Genomic DNA, 17,198 nt, shown 5'->3' with positions numbered 1-17,198 from the left:
GTGCGCTGGTGTGCGCAGGAGGACTGAGTGAACTAACTGAAATGTCACCTCCCAGCCCCCTGCAGCCTCAGCAGCGCCCTCCGCCATACGACCTTCCTCTCTCTCCACAGCGCCCCCGAGAGGGAGTGTTCCCCGGCTCCCCCCCTCGTGGTCTGGTGGACGTTTTACTGATTTTTTACAGAGAGGAAGAGAGGGGGACAGAGAGTTAGAAACACTGATGAGAGAGAATCATCGATCAGCTGCCTCTTGCACACTCCCTACTGGGGATGTGCCTGCAACCAAGGTATTATACATGCCCTTGTCCGGAATCAAACCCTGGACCCTTCAGTCCACAGGTTGATGCTCTAACCACTGAGCCACACCGGTTTCGGCCCAGGGCCCTTTTCTTGTTAAAAGACACACGCTCCAATGAACCACCACAGCGCCAGGCCCGGAGCAGGCTGACCCAGCACACGCCCTCCTGTCTATTCCAACCTCTAGCCGGGGCCTGGGGTTTCCAGAACTGCCCTGCCTGGCCCTGCTCACTATCACAGACTTTGAGGGCGCTGGACCGGCCAGGACCAGGGTGTGCTCTGGCACGCACACCCAAAGACAGATGCCCGCCATCGCCATCGGCAGCGCCTCCCTCCTGGCAGTGTGCAGCCCTGGCAGGCCAGGCACTCTCCGCTCTGACTCCAGAGGGCAGCACTCCGCTGGGACCTGCTGAGCCCTCTGCAAAGCTGGTGCGGTGCCAGCTGCAAAGCTCCTCTAAGGAAGTGCTCCCCGGAGTCAGTGGGCACGCCCCTGCCTGGTCAGGGCAAGGGGAGAGGCCTGGGTGGCGGGAGAAGGGAGCAGTGGGGAGGGAGGCGTAGAAGGAAGAGCCCCATCTGGGGAAGGCAGGGCAGGGCAGGGCAGGGCAGCTCCAGAGGTGGTGGTGTTACCCGAGAGTTAATGGAGTTGGGAGTCAGATGGGGGCGGAGGGGGGGGAGGTGCAGGTGCAAAGGTCCCTGCGAGGGCAGGCGTGTGGCAAACTGCACGCGGGTGGACTTCCTGGGTGTAAGCGGCTTGTGGGTGAGGGGTTTGGCCTCTAACCCAAGGGGATCCACAGCAGGACAGTGGCCGCCTGGCAGGCCTGCGATTCAGAAATCCCAGCGAGCCCTGGCAACACGTTTCATCGGAAGGCAGATTAGAGGGGCAACACGCAACACCCCCTGGAGGGTGGCTCTTCCACAAAACACCGCGGCCTGGGCGAGTCTGTGTTGAAGAAGTGGCGTTAGAAGACGTTTACGTTTAAGAAAATGTGGCTCTCCGAAGAACTGCCAATCGTGGTGCTGTTGATATGTGGCTCGGTGGACGGATGAGTGTGCCGCCCGCTGGGACAGACTGGGCATCGTTCGGTCTGCCTAGCATGCCTCTGAGCGGCGGGGCCCTGGTGATAGGGAGAGGACTGCCCGGAGGCCAAGGCCTCGCTGGAAATAAAAGCCATTTCTCCAGGCGATTCTTGTCCTTGTGAGGTGAGGTAGCTGCGGAGGGAGGGACCTGGGAAGGCTCCACAGAGGAGGCGACAATGCAGGGAAGCAAGAAATAATGGACTGGCCTTAATTTTAAAAAAAAAGCCTGTGCCTCTAAGAATGTTCCGGGTTCCCTCCCCCTTGTCTTCTGAAAGCGAAAGCCCTGTGGACACCAAGAGTTTCTCTACCACGTGTTCTGATGCGGCATGGACAGTAGGGAAATATATACTTCAGAAAATGCCCAGATTTCTAAAATGATTACAAGCACATAGGCATTTCATACATTTCAAAGTAAGTGAATTTTTGAAGTGGGGTGAGTGGCAAAAGAAGGAGCCGGACATGAACATATAAAAATAGGAAACAATGCCGAAACCGATGTGGCTCAGTGGATAGCAGACTGAAAGGTCCCGGGTTCGATTCCGGTCAAGGGCACGTGCCTTGGTTGCGGGCACATCCCCGGTGAGGGGTGTGCAGGAGGCAGCTGATCAAAGATTCTCTCTCATCGATGTTTCTAACTCTCTGTCCCTCTCTCTTCCTCTCGGTAAAAAATAAATAAATAAATAAATAAATGAATAAATAATATATATTTTTTAAATATATTTTATTGATTTTTTTACAGAGAGGAAGGGAGAGAGATAGAGAGCTAGAAACGTCGATGAGAGAGAAACATCGACCAGCTGCCTCCTGCACACCCCTCACCGGGGATGTTCCCGCAACCAAGGCACATGCCCTTGACCGGAATCGAACCCGGGACCTTTCAGTCTGCAGACCGACGCTCTACCACTGAGCCAAAAACGGTTTCAGCAATAAAATATATTTACAAAAATAGAAAACAAAGACAACACTGAATGGTGATGCCTGAAAGAGACCCGAAAGGACGACTACACGAACACAGTTCTGAGAAACTGCGATTTTATGACTCACCCTCCTGTTCTATTCAGGACCCTTCCAATTACATCCTAATTTCTATCTGCGGGTATAAAGGAGGAGCGGGGAGGGCCGCAGAGCCAAGAGCTAGCACGGCGCAAGCGGGACAGTCTCTATGCACACTCTGAAATGCCAGCTTTGAAACAAGAGTGTCATTTTACCTTTTTGAGAGGAAACCCTTTCTCAGAGAAGCCCAGGATTTTAACCTCAGGCAACTGACAGGGAAAGCCCACGACCTGTTCAGTCTCTCGTGACCGCTGACCAGGTGCACACAGACGGCACAAGGCCCTCCGTGGGGGGGTGTTTCTCACTTCTCTCCTCACTTCACCGTCAAGGGCATGGGCCAGAGTGCATTTCTGATTCTTGTTTTCAAGTAACTTCCTAGTTAGCCCAGCGCTGGGCACCCAGTCCTTCAGGAATAATCCTGCAGGTGGTCACCGACAACCCTGGTGTCCAGGGTACCGTGATGGTCAGGTGACCAGTTCTGGTATGCTCGGGTGGAGGCCTCCCTTTCCCTAAGGCATCCTGCTGCGAGCTCTGCAGGCTGCACACTCCCCCCAGCACCGCGCACTGGAGCCCCCCCCTCCCCCAGCGCCAGGGCCAGCACTGCAAAGGCTACGGCGCTCCTTGGGGCTGACAAGATGCTGAGTCTCTTCTGATTCTGTCCGGGCAGGACTCTTTCCTATGTCCTCCTGTGCATATGTGGGTAAGGTGACCAGACGTCCCGATTTTTAACAATGTGTCCCGCAGAAAAGAAATTGGGACTTTAAAAAATATATCTATTTTATTGATTTTTTTAACAGAGAGAAAGAGAGGGACAGAGAGTTAGAAACATCGATGAGAGAGAAACATCGACCAGCTGCCTCCTGCACACCCCCTACCAGGGATGTGCCCGCAACCAAGGTACGTGCCCTTGACCGGAATCGAACCTGGGACCTTCAGTCCGCAGGCCGATGCTCTATCCACTGAGCCACACCGGTTTCGGCGGGACTTTTTTTTAAAAACGCCGCTGCGGGACAAATTGTTAAAAAATCGGGACTGTCCCGCCAGAAGCGGGACGTCTGGTCACCTTATCGGGACTTTTTAAAGACGCAGCGGGACAGACCTGTTAGAAAGCGGGACGTCTGGGCACCTTATATTTGGGACAAAAACAACCTCTTTGCCAGCGTCACGAGACTGTGGTCGGACACGCATGAGAGGAGGGGGGGGGGGGGAGGACTCCAGTGGCCCCAAAGCCCAAGCGCACTCATGTCCAGGCTCAGAGGCCCGCACGGGCCGCGAAGCACAAAAAGGCGTGGGGAGGGGACCTCGGAAGGACAATCGGGGGCGTGGAGGGGGGTCCCCGGCCGCCGCCGCCGCCGCCTCCGGGTGCATCTCCGGCAGCGCCCGGGCCTCGGCTCGGCCCCCGGCCTCTCCCGCGCGCACGCCGCCGCCGGGGCGGGGAGACGCGCTCGCCGGCCGCGTCCGGACGGAGCTCCCGGGCTGCAGGGAGCCTGCGCCGCACGGCCCTCGCCCCCGGAGGCTTTGTTCCGACGGCAGCCCCTTCCCCACCGCTCCCGCCGCGAAACCGGTCCGCGGGGCACCGCCGGCAGGTCCTCCCGGGAGGCGCCCGGACGCGGGGCGCGCTGGGGCGGGATCGTGAACGGGCAGCGAGGGGACCTACGGGGCCCCACCACAGAGGGACTCGTGACCTTTGCATATGGGGGCGGCGGGGAGGACATGCACTGGGCCGGCCTCCGCCCGGGAGAACTGGAAGGCGGGCCGCTGCCTCCCGCGCGGGCAGCTCGCGCGGGCTCCGCAGGGCGCGCTGGCGGCGGGGCGGGGCGGGGCGGGGCGGAGGGGCGGGCCCGGGGCCTGCACGTGGCGGGACAGCGCTCCCCGCCGCCCAGCCCCGGCAGAAGCCACCCCGGCCCCGCTCCGGAGGGTGTTTCCCCCGGGGCGCCCTGACGTCGCAGGTTGGGGAGAAGAGGGAGGGAGGGAGGGCGCGAACCTCTCCAGCGCGGGGACGACAGCGTGGGAAGCCGCCGAGCAGGGACACGGGGGGGGGGGGGCGGGACGCAGGGCTGAACCGTACCTCGGTCGGCGGGCTGGAGCCACGGGCAGGGTCGGCGTCCCGGAGCGCGGCTTCTTCCCGAGGCGGCCGCCGGCGGCTCCCGCGGCTCCCGGCGCCGGACGCCAGGCGCAGGGCCCACGTGGCCCGCCGCGCGCCGCGCTGTTTACATTCCGCAGCGGCTGCACGTGGTGCGCGGCGCTCGCCTCCCATTGGCCCGCTCGCCGGCCCCGCCCCCGAGGGGCGGGCCGCCCGCTCCGCGCGCCTCTGCGGAGAGAGCCCGGCTCCCCCGGGCCTCGGCGGGGCGGCGAGGGAAGGCGCGCCCCGGGGTGGCCCCTTCGCGGCCGCCCTCTGCCTCCCGGAGTCGCCCCGGCCGCCGGGCCGCACGCCGGGCCGAGCCTGACACCCTCAGGGCCCGGGCTCCCGGGCAGGAGGGAACGGAGCCGATTGGCGGGCGGGGCGGAAGCCAGCGGAGCGGGGAGCGGGGTCCGGAGGAGGAGGGGCTTCGGAGCGCTGCCTCCCGCCGGCGGGCCGCGCGGGCAGGCGGCGGGGGCGCGGGCGGCCGCGGGCTGCGCGGCCGGAGACGCCCCGCGGCCCCTCGCGGCGGGCGGAGGCGGGCCGAGGCCGGCGCGTGGGCTGCGGGCGCCGCGCGGGCGGGCGCGGGGGCGGGGCGCGCGGGCCGGAGTGTCAGTGCGCGGCGCATGCGTGCGGGGCGGGCCTATATATATGGGGTTGGCGCCGGCGCCAGCTGAGCCGAGCGGCGGTCGGGCGGTGAGGAGGTGCGGGCGGCGGGCGCGGGGCGCGGGGCGCGGGGCGCGGGAGGGAAGGAACCCGGGCTCCTCGGGCTGCCCCGCTCCCGGCGGGAGGCTGAGGCGGGCGGCGCTGAGGGCGGAGGGCCGGGCGGCTGGTGGGGCGGCTCCTGTCGGGACCGGGGGCCGGGGGTCAGGGGAGCGGCGGGGCGGGGGGCTGCCCTGGGTGCCAGGCCACGGAGACCCCTCTTTCCCCCTCGTCCTACGGGCTTCTCTCCCGCCCGCATTGGGAGCCGTCCCGCGGGAGGATGGGTGTCCGGGTCCCCGTCACGGGGAGGAAAGCCCCCGGACAGCAGTCCCCCCGCCTTGGATGGAACCCTCCTCCTCTCCCTGTCACCCCTGGCGGAGCGGGGGTCCCGGCGCCCCCTCTGAGCCACAGGCGGGCCCGAGGCGGGGGGGCGGGAAGGCGGGGAGGGCGCTGCCGGGCGCCGCCAGCCCGCGCCCGCCGCCCCTGCTCCCGCCATCGCGGGTCCAAATTGGCGCGGAACCGGCGGCTCCACAGCCCGGGGCGGGGGGAGGCGCTGTCTCCCCCACCCGCGGGGCGATGGGGGTGCAGAGGAGACCCCTTTGGGGGCGATCTTCCTTCCCGCGCTTTCGGGGCGCCGGGGTGGGTGCTTTGTGAATATTAACTCTGTGACCCGCACCCTGGCTGCGCAGCCAGTGCGGGAAATGCAGGCAGTGTCCAAAGCGAACGCCATGCCATAGCGAACGTGGTGCCGGGCAGCGGGGGGTGTCAGGCCACCTGGGGGGCTGGGCTGGAACCTCCGGGCAGCGTCCTCTGGGCACCGGAGAACGGGGATGGCGCCGTGTCTGACTCGTTCTCTCCCCTCCAGAGGTTTCCTGCACCTGGAGAGAATGTCAAGACGCAGGTAACTTTTTTTTTTTTTTTTTTTTTTGGCCTTGGAGATGTGTTTCAATGTGTTAGCTGCGGGCCTTGGGAACGCATGCTTTGCTGATTAAACGTTCTTCTTTTTTTTTTTAATCCACCGTAGTAGCCGTTTACAAGCGAAGCAGCAGCCCCAGCCCAGCCAGACGGATTCCCCGCAGGAAGCCCAGATAATTCAGGCCAAGAGGAGGAGGACCGCCGAGGTGAGAGAGGGGAGAGGGGAGGAGGGGAGGGGAGGAGGCCGCTGGCTGGGACCTCGGGTAACAGCAGCCTTTTCTGTTCTCAGGATGTGAGGAAGCGGAGAGAGGAGAAGGCGGCCCAGAAACAGCAGTATGAGATCAGGGTACGCAGACGGGGCCGGTGGGCTGGGCTTGGCCGTGGGCTCCCGGACACTTCTCCTCGGCGCCCCTAGGGGTCGGCAGGGAGGCGCTTCTCTGAAGGGTGGCTAGGAGCCTGAATCCTGCTCAAGTTTGCCTCCAAGCAGCTGGTTCCTCTTTGTGAATTCCTCCCTCTCCCCTCTCGGAGGGCGCACCGGGGCCCGCCTAATCCGTCCCGTGTCCCGCTCTTTGTTCCCCTCTGGCTGGAGGGAGGTCCTAGAGCCGCTCCTGGCGGCCCAAAGAGGATGCGGGGTCCCTGGCACACTGGCAGCCAGCCCCGGCCACCGAAGTCCTCCTGTGTGTTGTCAGGAAAACACTTGAGAGACAGTGGCGCTCTTTGAAACCAACATTATTTGGGGGAAAGGGTCCTTTAAGTAGGACTTAAGTAATTGATTCCTCTTGCTTCCATTCTTAAGGTTTTGCCTGAAAGTAATCTAAGGTGTCAGAGCAAAATTAACTGGAGGGGGGGGGGGGGAGACACACGTGGGTAAGCTTTTTATACAATAAGGTGCCCTTGCCACTATTAACAGCAATTTTATAAATCTGTAAGTTATTAGTATCAGACTACAGATGCATTGTTATTCCTCCATTCCCCCAATACGTAATGTCTTGTATTTCCAGAATACCAGTTACTCTTTATGACGATTGATATGAGCTATACAACTTATTTATGAAATATAAGTAGAACTGCCAGCTTACTAAACTACAGTCAGCATATTAGCTAGCAATGGTGTTTTGGGGGAAACTATAGACTGTTTAGAAATATTAGCTTCCATTTATGAAAGATCTCAGATAAAAGCTGGTTTCCTATTGCACACCATTCTTTTTTTCTTTTAAATGACAGAATTGTTGGCCACCTGTATTATCTGGAGGGGTCAGTCCTTGCATTATCATTGAAACACCCCACAAAGAAATAGAAACAAGCGACTTCTCCAGATTTACAAATTACAGATTTAAAAATCTTTTTATTAATCCTTCACCTTTGCCTGATTTAAGGTAAGAAAATTTTCAATAATTTAATATCAGATTAAAATTGTATGGATTTCATAAATGGCATTACTTTATTTTTTACCTTCATTATAAGATAGAAAAACCTGTAAAAAAAAATTACTTTCTTTACTGATATTTAAGGATATATAATCTAACTAGTGCTGTTTGCAAATGATAGAGGAATTTTAAACATTGATTCCATAAGGTTATTTTCATTTGCTTGCTGAGTACGGTAAGCCTTATCAGAAATGAATCACCTTTTTAATGGAGTTTAAATAATTTATCTAAATGGTTAAGATGGAAACATTTTAACATGTATAATTTGATATATCAATCCCATTTATTTCTTACCAAGCTTAGTAAGGTCTACACTTTTTTCTAGTTAATGAACAGGACTAGGAAGTACAGCTTATACAAAACCTCTAGTAATTTAGAGTCACTGTTAGTAAAATAGTTGGAGGCAATTGAAACTTGACTCTACTGGGATCATATGCTTTAAATATTTGCCTTTTTAGTATTGCTCTTGAGAAAACATGGCTATCTTATATAGGATTATAAGTAAATTGGAACAAAAAACCTTTTGAAATCTGTCAATTTAGATTATCATAATCCAAGTTTTTCCTGTATAATTTCAGGTTTCTACTTTTTTCATGCTAAATGTTAGATAAAACTACCATAAGAGTGTCTCCTGCCAAGTTCTAAATTGAAAGTTGGATTTCAGTGTCTTGAAGTTGAATTTTTCCTATGTAAAACACAGGTTGTATATTATGTAAACCACACAATTATGTCTTTTTCCCTTTTTCCATAGCTGGGGATGTTCAAATGATGTTTGGCTAAACATGCTAAAGAAAGAGACCCGATATGTTCATGACAAACATTTTGAAGTTCTGCATTCAGACTTGGAACCACAGATGAGGTCAATACTTCTAGACTGGCTCTTAGAGGTATGTTCCAGCAGTACAAATTTCCTGTTTCTGTATGATGGAAATATTTAGAAGTAAAGGTGCTTTTCATGTGCCCTCACGATGTATTATCCATGGCTAGCAGCCACCTTGTTTGGGGCTACTTACTATAGTTTATAGTACCGAAATGGAAAATCATGAGGACACAGCCACTACATCTCAATCTCACACAGCCCAGACCCAATTCAGAATTCTTGCTATTGGGATATTGCTGTGTACCAGACACCGTTCAAGGTGCTGAGGGTATTCAAGATGAATAGAATATATAGTTGACAAGGTTTTGAATTCTGCTATGCAAAGTGAAAAGACTAGGCTTCAGAGCTTTCAAAGTCCTTTCTGTATCATCAAAATCAAGGTATAATTTGTAATCCTGATTTCTATGTCCTAAACCAGTGGTCAGCAAACTGATTAGTCCACAGAGCAGCAAACCCCGGCTCGCGAGCCGCAGTTTGCTGACCACTGATCTAAAGGAATGTGTGATCTTGAAGTCCCTACAGATGTGTGTCAGACTAACTTGTTTAAGCCCACTCACTGTTACTGAGGGAATGATTACTTACATTGAAGACAAACTGATTTTTGCTCTGTAACTTCCCTAATAGATAGAAATGATATATCCTAAGGGAGAAAAACTAGCCTTTTTGGCGGAGTAACACATGGTAGAGTACATCTGCCAGAAGCTACTCAAAAAAGTCTTTAGGACTACAAAATGTTTTGAGTCAGATTATCTTAATTCCTTATTCTGACCAGAAAGGAAGATTGTATTCCAGCCATGAAGTTGTAAGGTGGTGGTTTTTTATTTTTTTTAAGTGTCTTGTGATAGTGGAAGCAATTTAAGCACAATTATGTTGATTTTGCTTTATTTTCCTTTTTACGTTTCACTGATTTTTATCTAGTGATGGTCTATGAAATGTATTCATATTTTCCCTTACGTATATGATTAGGTATGCAAAACTGTACAGAATATATTAAGACAAATCCAACAGCTGAAACCGGTTTGGCTCAGTGGATAGAGTGTCGGCCTGCATTCCAGTCAAGGGCATGTACCTTGGTTGCAGGCACATTCCCAGAAGGGGGTGTGCAGGAGGCAGCTGGTCGATGTTTCTAACTCTATCTCTCTTCCTTCCTCTCTGTAAAAAATCAGTAAAATATTTTTTTTAAAAAAAGACAAATCCAACAGTGTTAAATTCTACTTTGTCTTAGGATACAGGGTGGGGCAAAAGTATGATTAGAGTAGGTTTAAAGTTGTTCATATGGAACATAACTATTGAGTAATCACAACTCTAAACCTACTTTTGCCAAACCCTATATCCTTTCAGCATTTGAAAGATGGTTCAGCATTTGAAAATCTGTTTATTACCTAAATAGTTTAAATCATAAATCTCACTATATGTGGAAGATATTTTTTGAAATTCAGTATCCATCTCTGATTTTAAAACATGTAGTAATAAATTTCTTTGATACATTGTTTATCATAACCTCTATCCCTCTGTTTTCTTATCTTCAAAATGGGGATAACAGCCCTTAAAAGCTTCCCCTATGATAAATGTGGAAATGAAAGATACTATTTATTATTAATAATAATTTACAGGGGAATTCCCATTACAGTCCTAAAAAAGATATGATTAAAAAAAGTTTATCATTAATGTTAATTCAGTTTTCTTCTATAATTTTACCCAGTACAATAAAACATGAAAAATAAATGACATTGAAACACCATTGTCATTTTTTAGTTAAATCTCTATCAAAAGAAGAGAATCAGTTGGAACTATTGGGATAAGAATATAAACGAAACATGAAAACTTACCTATTTGTCAGCAATAAATAATTAGGAAATGAGTAGAAAAAAGTTCTTATTCATAGAAAAAATATAAATGTATTTGCGAATAAATACATTTTTTAAGTCCATATGAAAAAAAACTATAAGAGTAAATGCAGACAACATATTTATCCTGTTAGTGCATGTTATTTTTCTCCCCAATCTTAACTTTGGTATCCTAAAAAGCAAAGTTGGGTTTAAGAAAGTATTGTAAGGTCTAGTATACTAAGATACAACTTTCTAATTTGGAGAAATTCATGGAGTAATATTTAAACCTTGGCGTTCTTGTCTAGGTATGTGAAGTCTACACACTGCATAGGGAAACATTTTACCTTGCGCAAGACTTTTTTGATAGATTTATGTTGACACAAAAGGATATAAATAAAAATATGCTCCAACTCATCGGAATTACCTCATTATTTATTGCTTCCAAACTTGAGGTAAGTTCTCAAAGTTTATCCAGACATATTTATCAACCCAGTTTTTAAAATCAGCACATCAATTCCAGGAACACTACTACTTTGATGTTAACTCCTTAGAGAAGACGAGTGGGTTTGCCAATATTTTCTGAACATTATGATTTGGATAAATATCATAGTTCCCTTTTAGTATCCAAACCTGGATAAGTGCCTGGTTTAAATTCTGGAATTAATATCTAGGTCAAATATTACATGGCTCATTATGCCAAACAAAATACCAGTATACTGATGCTGTCCCTGTATACAGAATTATGGGGACATAAAGACTCAATAGAATGGCCTTTGAAAACTGATTAACCAATCAAATGATATACTTTTTGGGTTAAAATAATATTTTTGTATCTGATGGTGGTGCCAGGATAGAAAGCACTTCTTTCCTGCTTGAGATTTTCCTTCACACAATCTCAATTCTGGTCAAGGACACATGTCTGGGTTGCAGGCTCCATCCCTAGTGTGAGGCGTGCAGGAGGCAGCCAACCGATGATTCTCTCATCATTGATGTTTCTCTCCCTCCCTCCTCTCTGAAATACACACACACACACACACACATATATATATATAAAATGAAATCTGTCGGTAGTTTGTATATAATTCTTTTGTTTTCACCTCAATCTCATCTGTGCTTAACACTAATTTTAAAATCCATTTTAAAGGAAATCTATGCTCCTAAACTCCAGGAGTTTGCTTATGTCACTGATGGTGCTTGCAGTGAAGACGATATCTTAAGAATGGAACTCATTATATTAAAGGTAATAATAATTATATATTTTATTATTCTAGTTGCAATCTAATAACTAATTATTACTGAATCTCAAATACTACAATGTAAGTAATCAAAACTGAGGTTTTAGTATTAGGATCCAGTTCTAAAAGGCTAATGCAAAATATTAACCTATTAAATTCTATTTACTTTCAAGTTTCTATATTGAGAATATACTACTTAAATTTTGGACAACATTTTCAAAACATATAGGTAGTTAGTAGTTAGCATATAATATATATAAATGAATTGCAACGATTCCCAGACCTTGGTCATTCTCCCCTTCTTCCAGCAGACAGAAAATAGAATTATTTCACTTTTTCTGTATGCAGAGAAAGGGCTATTAATAGGAAAATGGAGGAGAGAATAGAGATTAAAGAGTAAGTGTAAACTACTAGAAAGTATGTTATTAAATTTGGACATCATGGGCTTATTAATAGGATATACAAGGAAACATGACTTTCATTTACAAATTATCATGTTATGTTTACAAACTGTGATAGAATGGGATCTTGTTGGCATGTTGATACTGTTTTAATAATAAAATTATCCAGATTCAGCCGAGACTGGTTTGGCTCAATGGATAGAGCGTCGGCTTGGGGACTGAAGGATCCCAGGTTCGATTCCGGTCAGGGGCATGTGCCTTGGTTGCAGGCATATCCCCGGTGGGGGGTGTGCAGGAGGCAGCTGATCGATGACTCATCGATGTTTCTAACTCTCTATCTCTCTCCCTTCCTCTCTGTACAAAATCAATAAAATATATTAAAAAATAAAAAGTAAAAAAAATAAATAAAATAAAATAAAATGTTTAAAAATAAATAAAATAAAATTATCCAGATTCAGACTTGTAGTACAAGGATGTAAAGGGAAGATGGCATTCTCTGCGCAGTTCTATAGGTGTTAGACCCTCTGCTTTCTCCTAATTATTTTGGACTTCTTATAAATGGTAAAGTCTCAGGGCTTCACGGAGGGAACGATGTCATTGGAGATTACAATAATAAAGAAAAATTTAGAATCAATTCTTAAGACGATCTGAATGGAATTTGTTGTGGAGTCATTGAATACAATTAAAATAGTATTAATAAAGTAGAGAACAGATTTGGAAGGCCAGCAACTGCAAGAAATGAGAAAAGCAGTAATAAATAATAGGTTGAATGAACTTTGTAAATACAGACAATTAGAGAATAAGAGGGTCTATGTCAATAATAGTCTATAACACAAGCAGCTTTTGATGGTGAGGTATCGATAAATATCTTGAATAAAAGTAGGGGTCCAGAAGAATAAAACTCCTAGGAAAAAATAACACTAAAGACAAAGTTTCTTAAATGGCTAGTTTAGAAAGTATCTATACAATGTGGTATCTATGTACCTATATTTAGTAACTGGCATTTTCATTTCATTTTAACAGGCTTTAAAATGGGAACTTTGTCCTGTAACAGTCATCTCCTGGCTCAATCTCTTCCTTCAAGTCGATGCTCTTACGGATGCTCCTAAAGTTCTCCTACCTCAGTATTCTCAGGAAAAGTTCATTCAGATAGCTCAGGTACTGACATTGTTATTGAATATATGCCAATGTTAACTACAGGTTTTGTTCAGCTTTTTAAAAAATTGATGGATTTGAGAGAGAATCATCAATTAGTTGTTCCACCCACCCATGCGTTCCCAGGTTGATTCCTGCCTGGACCCCAACTAATTCCCCCAACCAGGAATCGAACCAGCAGAGCCCTGGCACATTGGGATGCTGCTTCAGCGGAGCCAGGCTCCAGGGCCTTAGTGTATTTATAGTCATAAATAAGCTATCCAACAAATGACATTTTCTTCTTTTTAAAATATTTTGATTTTTTTTTACAGAGAGAAAGGGAGAGCTAGAAACGTTGATGAGAGAAACATCGACCAGCTGCCTCTTGCACACCCCCTACCGGGGATGTGCCCGCAACCAATGTACATGCCCTTGACCGGAATCAAACCTGGGACCTTCCAGTCCGCAGACCGACGCTCTACCACTGAGCCAAACTGGCTTCGGCACAAATGACATTTTCTAACTTCCTGTGTGTGTGTGTGGGGGGGGGGGGGGGGGGGGGGAGGAGATAGATAGATGGAAAGAGGGAAAGAGAGAAAAATCTATTCTTAATTCTATGTAGGATGTGAAAATCTAGTAAACACTTCATGAGCACTAAAACTGGATAACCAGTAAATGGACAGTCTGCAGGTCTATGCTTTATCCACTGGGAAAACCAGCTAGGGCATAATTTGTTTTGTTCACTGGACTGATATCACTTCAGGCCTCTGAAATCTAGTCCTTTTACAGCTTATTGCCTGGAATATACTGCTTTTTATCTAATCTGTTTAGAAACATGTTTTCTCTTTTTGTATCTACTTTACCTTAGTCTTAGTTAATGGTTCTTAAAATGTAACTTTCCAGTATCAAAATGTTCCAGTAATCAGAACTCTTAAAAAAAAAAAAAAAAAAAAAAAGGAATAAAGGTACTTTTTTTTTTTTTAACTATAGAAGTTCTGAACTACTACTTGAGTTCCAAAGGAAATGCTTTCTCCTTTATCTTCACAAATGCCGTTTTCTATAGCTACAGCACTATACTTCCCTGGCTACCTTGTATTTGTCATTGAAGCAAAAGGTCTTCCCTATACCGGATCCTCGGATCCTTGCAGAGGTCACACTATGTAACAATCCCCAAGACTCCACTTTCTTCAGGGTGGTGGCTTATCTTAGATGACTGATATTTATTAATTTTCACATCCTACATGGAATAAGACTGTAGGTTTTCTTATATATGGCACAGCAGCCTTAAGATACTGAGAAGTAGAGAACTGAAATTGTTAAAAACGTTAAGGTAATTTTAATTCTAATGTGTAAAATAGGTGCTAAGTATTCAAAATACTTAGTGTTACTGAGTTTTGATATTTTATGTCTCCTAAATACTTTGTACTTTTGCCTTTTCCTTTGTCAGCTTTTAGATCTGTGCATTCTAGCCATTGATTCGTTGGAGTTCCAGTACCGAGTACTGGCTGCTGCCGCCTTGTGCCATTTTACCTCTATTGAAGTCGTTAAGAAAGCCACAGGTAAGCTGTAATTTTACCTTCTTAGCAGTTCGCAGCTTTTAGAGGACTATTAATTTATGAACTTTAACATGCTGCTAAACAGAAACTAAAATTTTAATGGGAAACATTTAGCAGTGTAGTGATTATCTTCCGTCTGCTAGTTCAAATCCTCAGTGTCTATCCACAAACAAAAATAAGGTCAGATGTAATTTAAATCCATTTGAAGTTAATCAACATGATTACAGTTCTGCTTTAAGAGTTCTTTGGGTTTTGATCATTTTAATTTCCTATGTAGAAGGTACTGGTTAAGAAGCTCCAAGTCTTTTTCCTCCCTCAAAATAGTCTCATAGTGTGAAAGTCATAATCTGTTTTGACTTGCTAAAACTTACTGATTTGAGCTTTTTTAAAATGAGTTTTAATATAGCTATCCTTAAATTTGGAAGCAGGAACAAACTCATTAGGCATATATTAGTACTTTCTGATGTCACCTTACATTTTGCTAACTTTTTCTCTTCCTAGGTTTGGAATGGGACAGTATTTCTGAATGTGTAGAGTGGATGGTACCTTTTGCGAGTGTAGTAAAAAGGACTAGTCCAGTGAAGCTGAAGATGTTTAAGAAGATTTCTATGGAAGACAGACACAATATCCAGACACACACAAATTATCTGCCTATGCTGGTATGTTTCTTGTGGGGTTTTTTGGTCTTACTGTCTAGTAAGTCACCAAAACGATGACTGGAAGGATGCTACAGAATAAAGGGATAGAAAGTTCTAATGGGCACAGTGATTTCAAAATGTGGAAGAGTTAATGACTTTGAAGTCAAAGCAAGATTTGTGAAGTTTCTTAAGATCAATGCCAATAGTCTAAGACTTCAGCAGTTCAAATTGCTAAATCTTAGAATATGACATCAAGTTGCAAAGAGATAAAGAGACCATTGTAAACAGACCCAGAGACTAGAAGCATCCAACAGACTATCAAACCTCAGAGGGAAGGCATGGGGGGCGGAGATCAATCAATTAATGCTTATGTGCATAACCCATAGACACAGACAATAGGGTAGTGAAGGCCTGGTGTGGGGAGCAAGGGGGTCATATGTAATACTTTCTATACTAAAAAGACATGCTTATTTCCTTTATATATATATATATATATATATATATATATATATATATATATATTTATTTATTTATTCTGTTTTTTATATATAAAGTAAAAATTTTCATAAATGGAAAAATAAAAAAGGCCATTATATTATTATTATCCAGAAATCTGGCTTGACTCTATTTTACTATGTCAATACTTTACCTTAGCGGCTAATCTGCACTTCTTCACATGTGTAGGAGGAAGTCAATTACGTAAACACCCTCAGGAATGGGGGACAACTGTCACCAGTGTGCAATGGAGGCATCATGACACCACCGAAGAGCACTGAAAAACCATCAGGAAAACACTAAAGAAGTTAACTAAGCTGACAAGTATTCACTGAGTTTTGGGGAAAATGTACTAAAGTTTTACAGGAAAATAGTGGCAGGACTACCCCAGCCAGTTCAGAAATTTCAATGTTATTCTTTGATTTAAAAAATCACGTAAAATTGGCAGTAAGAAATGTATTTCATTGTCAGCTGTTTAAAGAAACAGCAGGCCTTGTTTACAAAAAAATAATTCCCAAGGTGACTGGATAGAAGCCAGCTACAATTTATGCCATAAAAACTTTTGATCCAGTGTTACTATTTTGATGGACTAGGAATTTTATCATTAAAATCTTAGACTAGATAAGTGCTACCTAAAAGATACGATAAGTGATACAGTACTTGGAATCTAGTTTTTAGATTCTCAAGTCAAATTATTTTGCTTAGTGCAATTTGGTTCTTGAAAATAAAATTTAAGCATGTTTACAAAGGTTTAGTTTTGTAATAAGGTGACTAATTTATCTATAGCTGCTGTAGCAAGCTATTGTAAAACTTGAATTTTTATTAATGAACTTTAAAGTATTTTTTAGCTAGTTCATTTGCCTTGCCATACATAACATTTTGAACCAGAAAGGCTAAGAACATGGTGTTTAAAACTGCGCTCTAAACAGTGGGAATACCAAAGAAATTATAAACAATGTAAATGCGGGGGCTCCTAGGTGGGGCTTCGACATACAGGTTGCTTTATAGTAACTTTTTTTGTACATCACAATTTGAGTGAGAATTACCCTTTCAAACTATTTATATGAGAAAGTCACTTTATTACGCTAAGGCAGCGGTTGCCAATCTTTCGGACCTCATGGACCACTGGTTGGCGACCGCTGCTCTAAGGTATCCTTAAAGATTTTTTTTTCCATGTGACTAAGGCTTTATTTACATTTGCAAAACTGCTAAGGTCCTTAACTCCGACAAGAGTTAAGCTTGATCACTTTGACAATGTCCTTAACACCTGACCTAAACTTCTATTAAGGCAGAAAAGTATTAAATGTATACCAATTCCCAGCAATCTATTTATTTAAAAAACAAGTAAACTTCACATAAGAAGTTGGTATATAGACTAGTTCTACATGAATGTTTTTGGGAAAATGTAATTTCAGCATCAAAAATGGATTTAATTAGAAAACAA

The 17,198-nt window shown here is 46.3% G+C and overlaps 2 protein-coding genes across 3 annotated transcripts in view; one reads left to right on the top strand and one right to left on the bottom strand.

The window, feature by feature from the left end:
• The window catches only part of LOC123652333 (translation initiation factor IF-2-like), a 44,519-nt gene extending 39,349 nt beyond the window's left edge, over positions 1-5,170 (bottom strand). The window contains exons 1-2 of the mRNA XM_045581592.1: positions 5,148-5,170; positions 4,492-5,103 (exon numbers count right to left, since the gene is read on the bottom strand). Of these exons, the coding sequence (XP_045437548.1) occupies positions 4,492-5,103; positions 5,148-5,170 (635 nt within the window). The remainder of the gene's footprint in view (positions 1-4,491; positions 5,104-5,147) is intronic.
• On the top strand, positions 5,159-17,098 carry CCNE2 (cyclin E2). Of its 2 annotated transcripts, none has more exons than XM_036436544.2 (12): positions 5,159-5,246; positions 6,110-6,145; positions 6,272-6,365; positions 6,449-6,505; positions 7,384-7,535; positions 8,338-8,473; positions 10,601-10,747; positions 11,440-11,535; positions 12,955-13,089; positions 14,513-14,624; positions 15,123-15,280; positions 15,944-17,098. In XM_036436544.2, the coding sequence occupies exons 1-12, from the start codon at positions 5,194-5,196 to the stop codon at positions 16,055-16,057; spliced, it is 1,290 nt and encodes a 429-aa protein (XP_036292437.2). In that variant the 5' UTR covers positions 5,159-5,193; the 3' UTR covers positions 16,058-17,098. The 2 variants fall into 2 exon arrangements, with proteins under 2 accessions (XP_036292437.2, XP_036292436.2); XM_036436543.2 differs by having other exon boundaries at positions 6,269-6,365.
• The last annotated feature ends 100 nt before the right edge of the window (positions 17,099-17,198 follow it).

Source organism: Pipistrellus kuhlii, unplaced genomic scaffold (genome assembly GCF_014108245.1).
Source record: "Pipistrellus kuhlii isolate mPipKuh1 unplaced genomic scaffold, mPipKuh1.p scaffold_m20_p_14, whole genome shotgun sequence".
Classification (NCBI taxonomy): domain Eukaryota; kingdom Metazoa; phylum Chordata; class Mammalia; order Chiroptera; family Vespertilionidae; genus Pipistrellus; species Pipistrellus kuhlii.
This window is presented reverse-complemented; position numbering and strand designations above follow the sequence as displayed.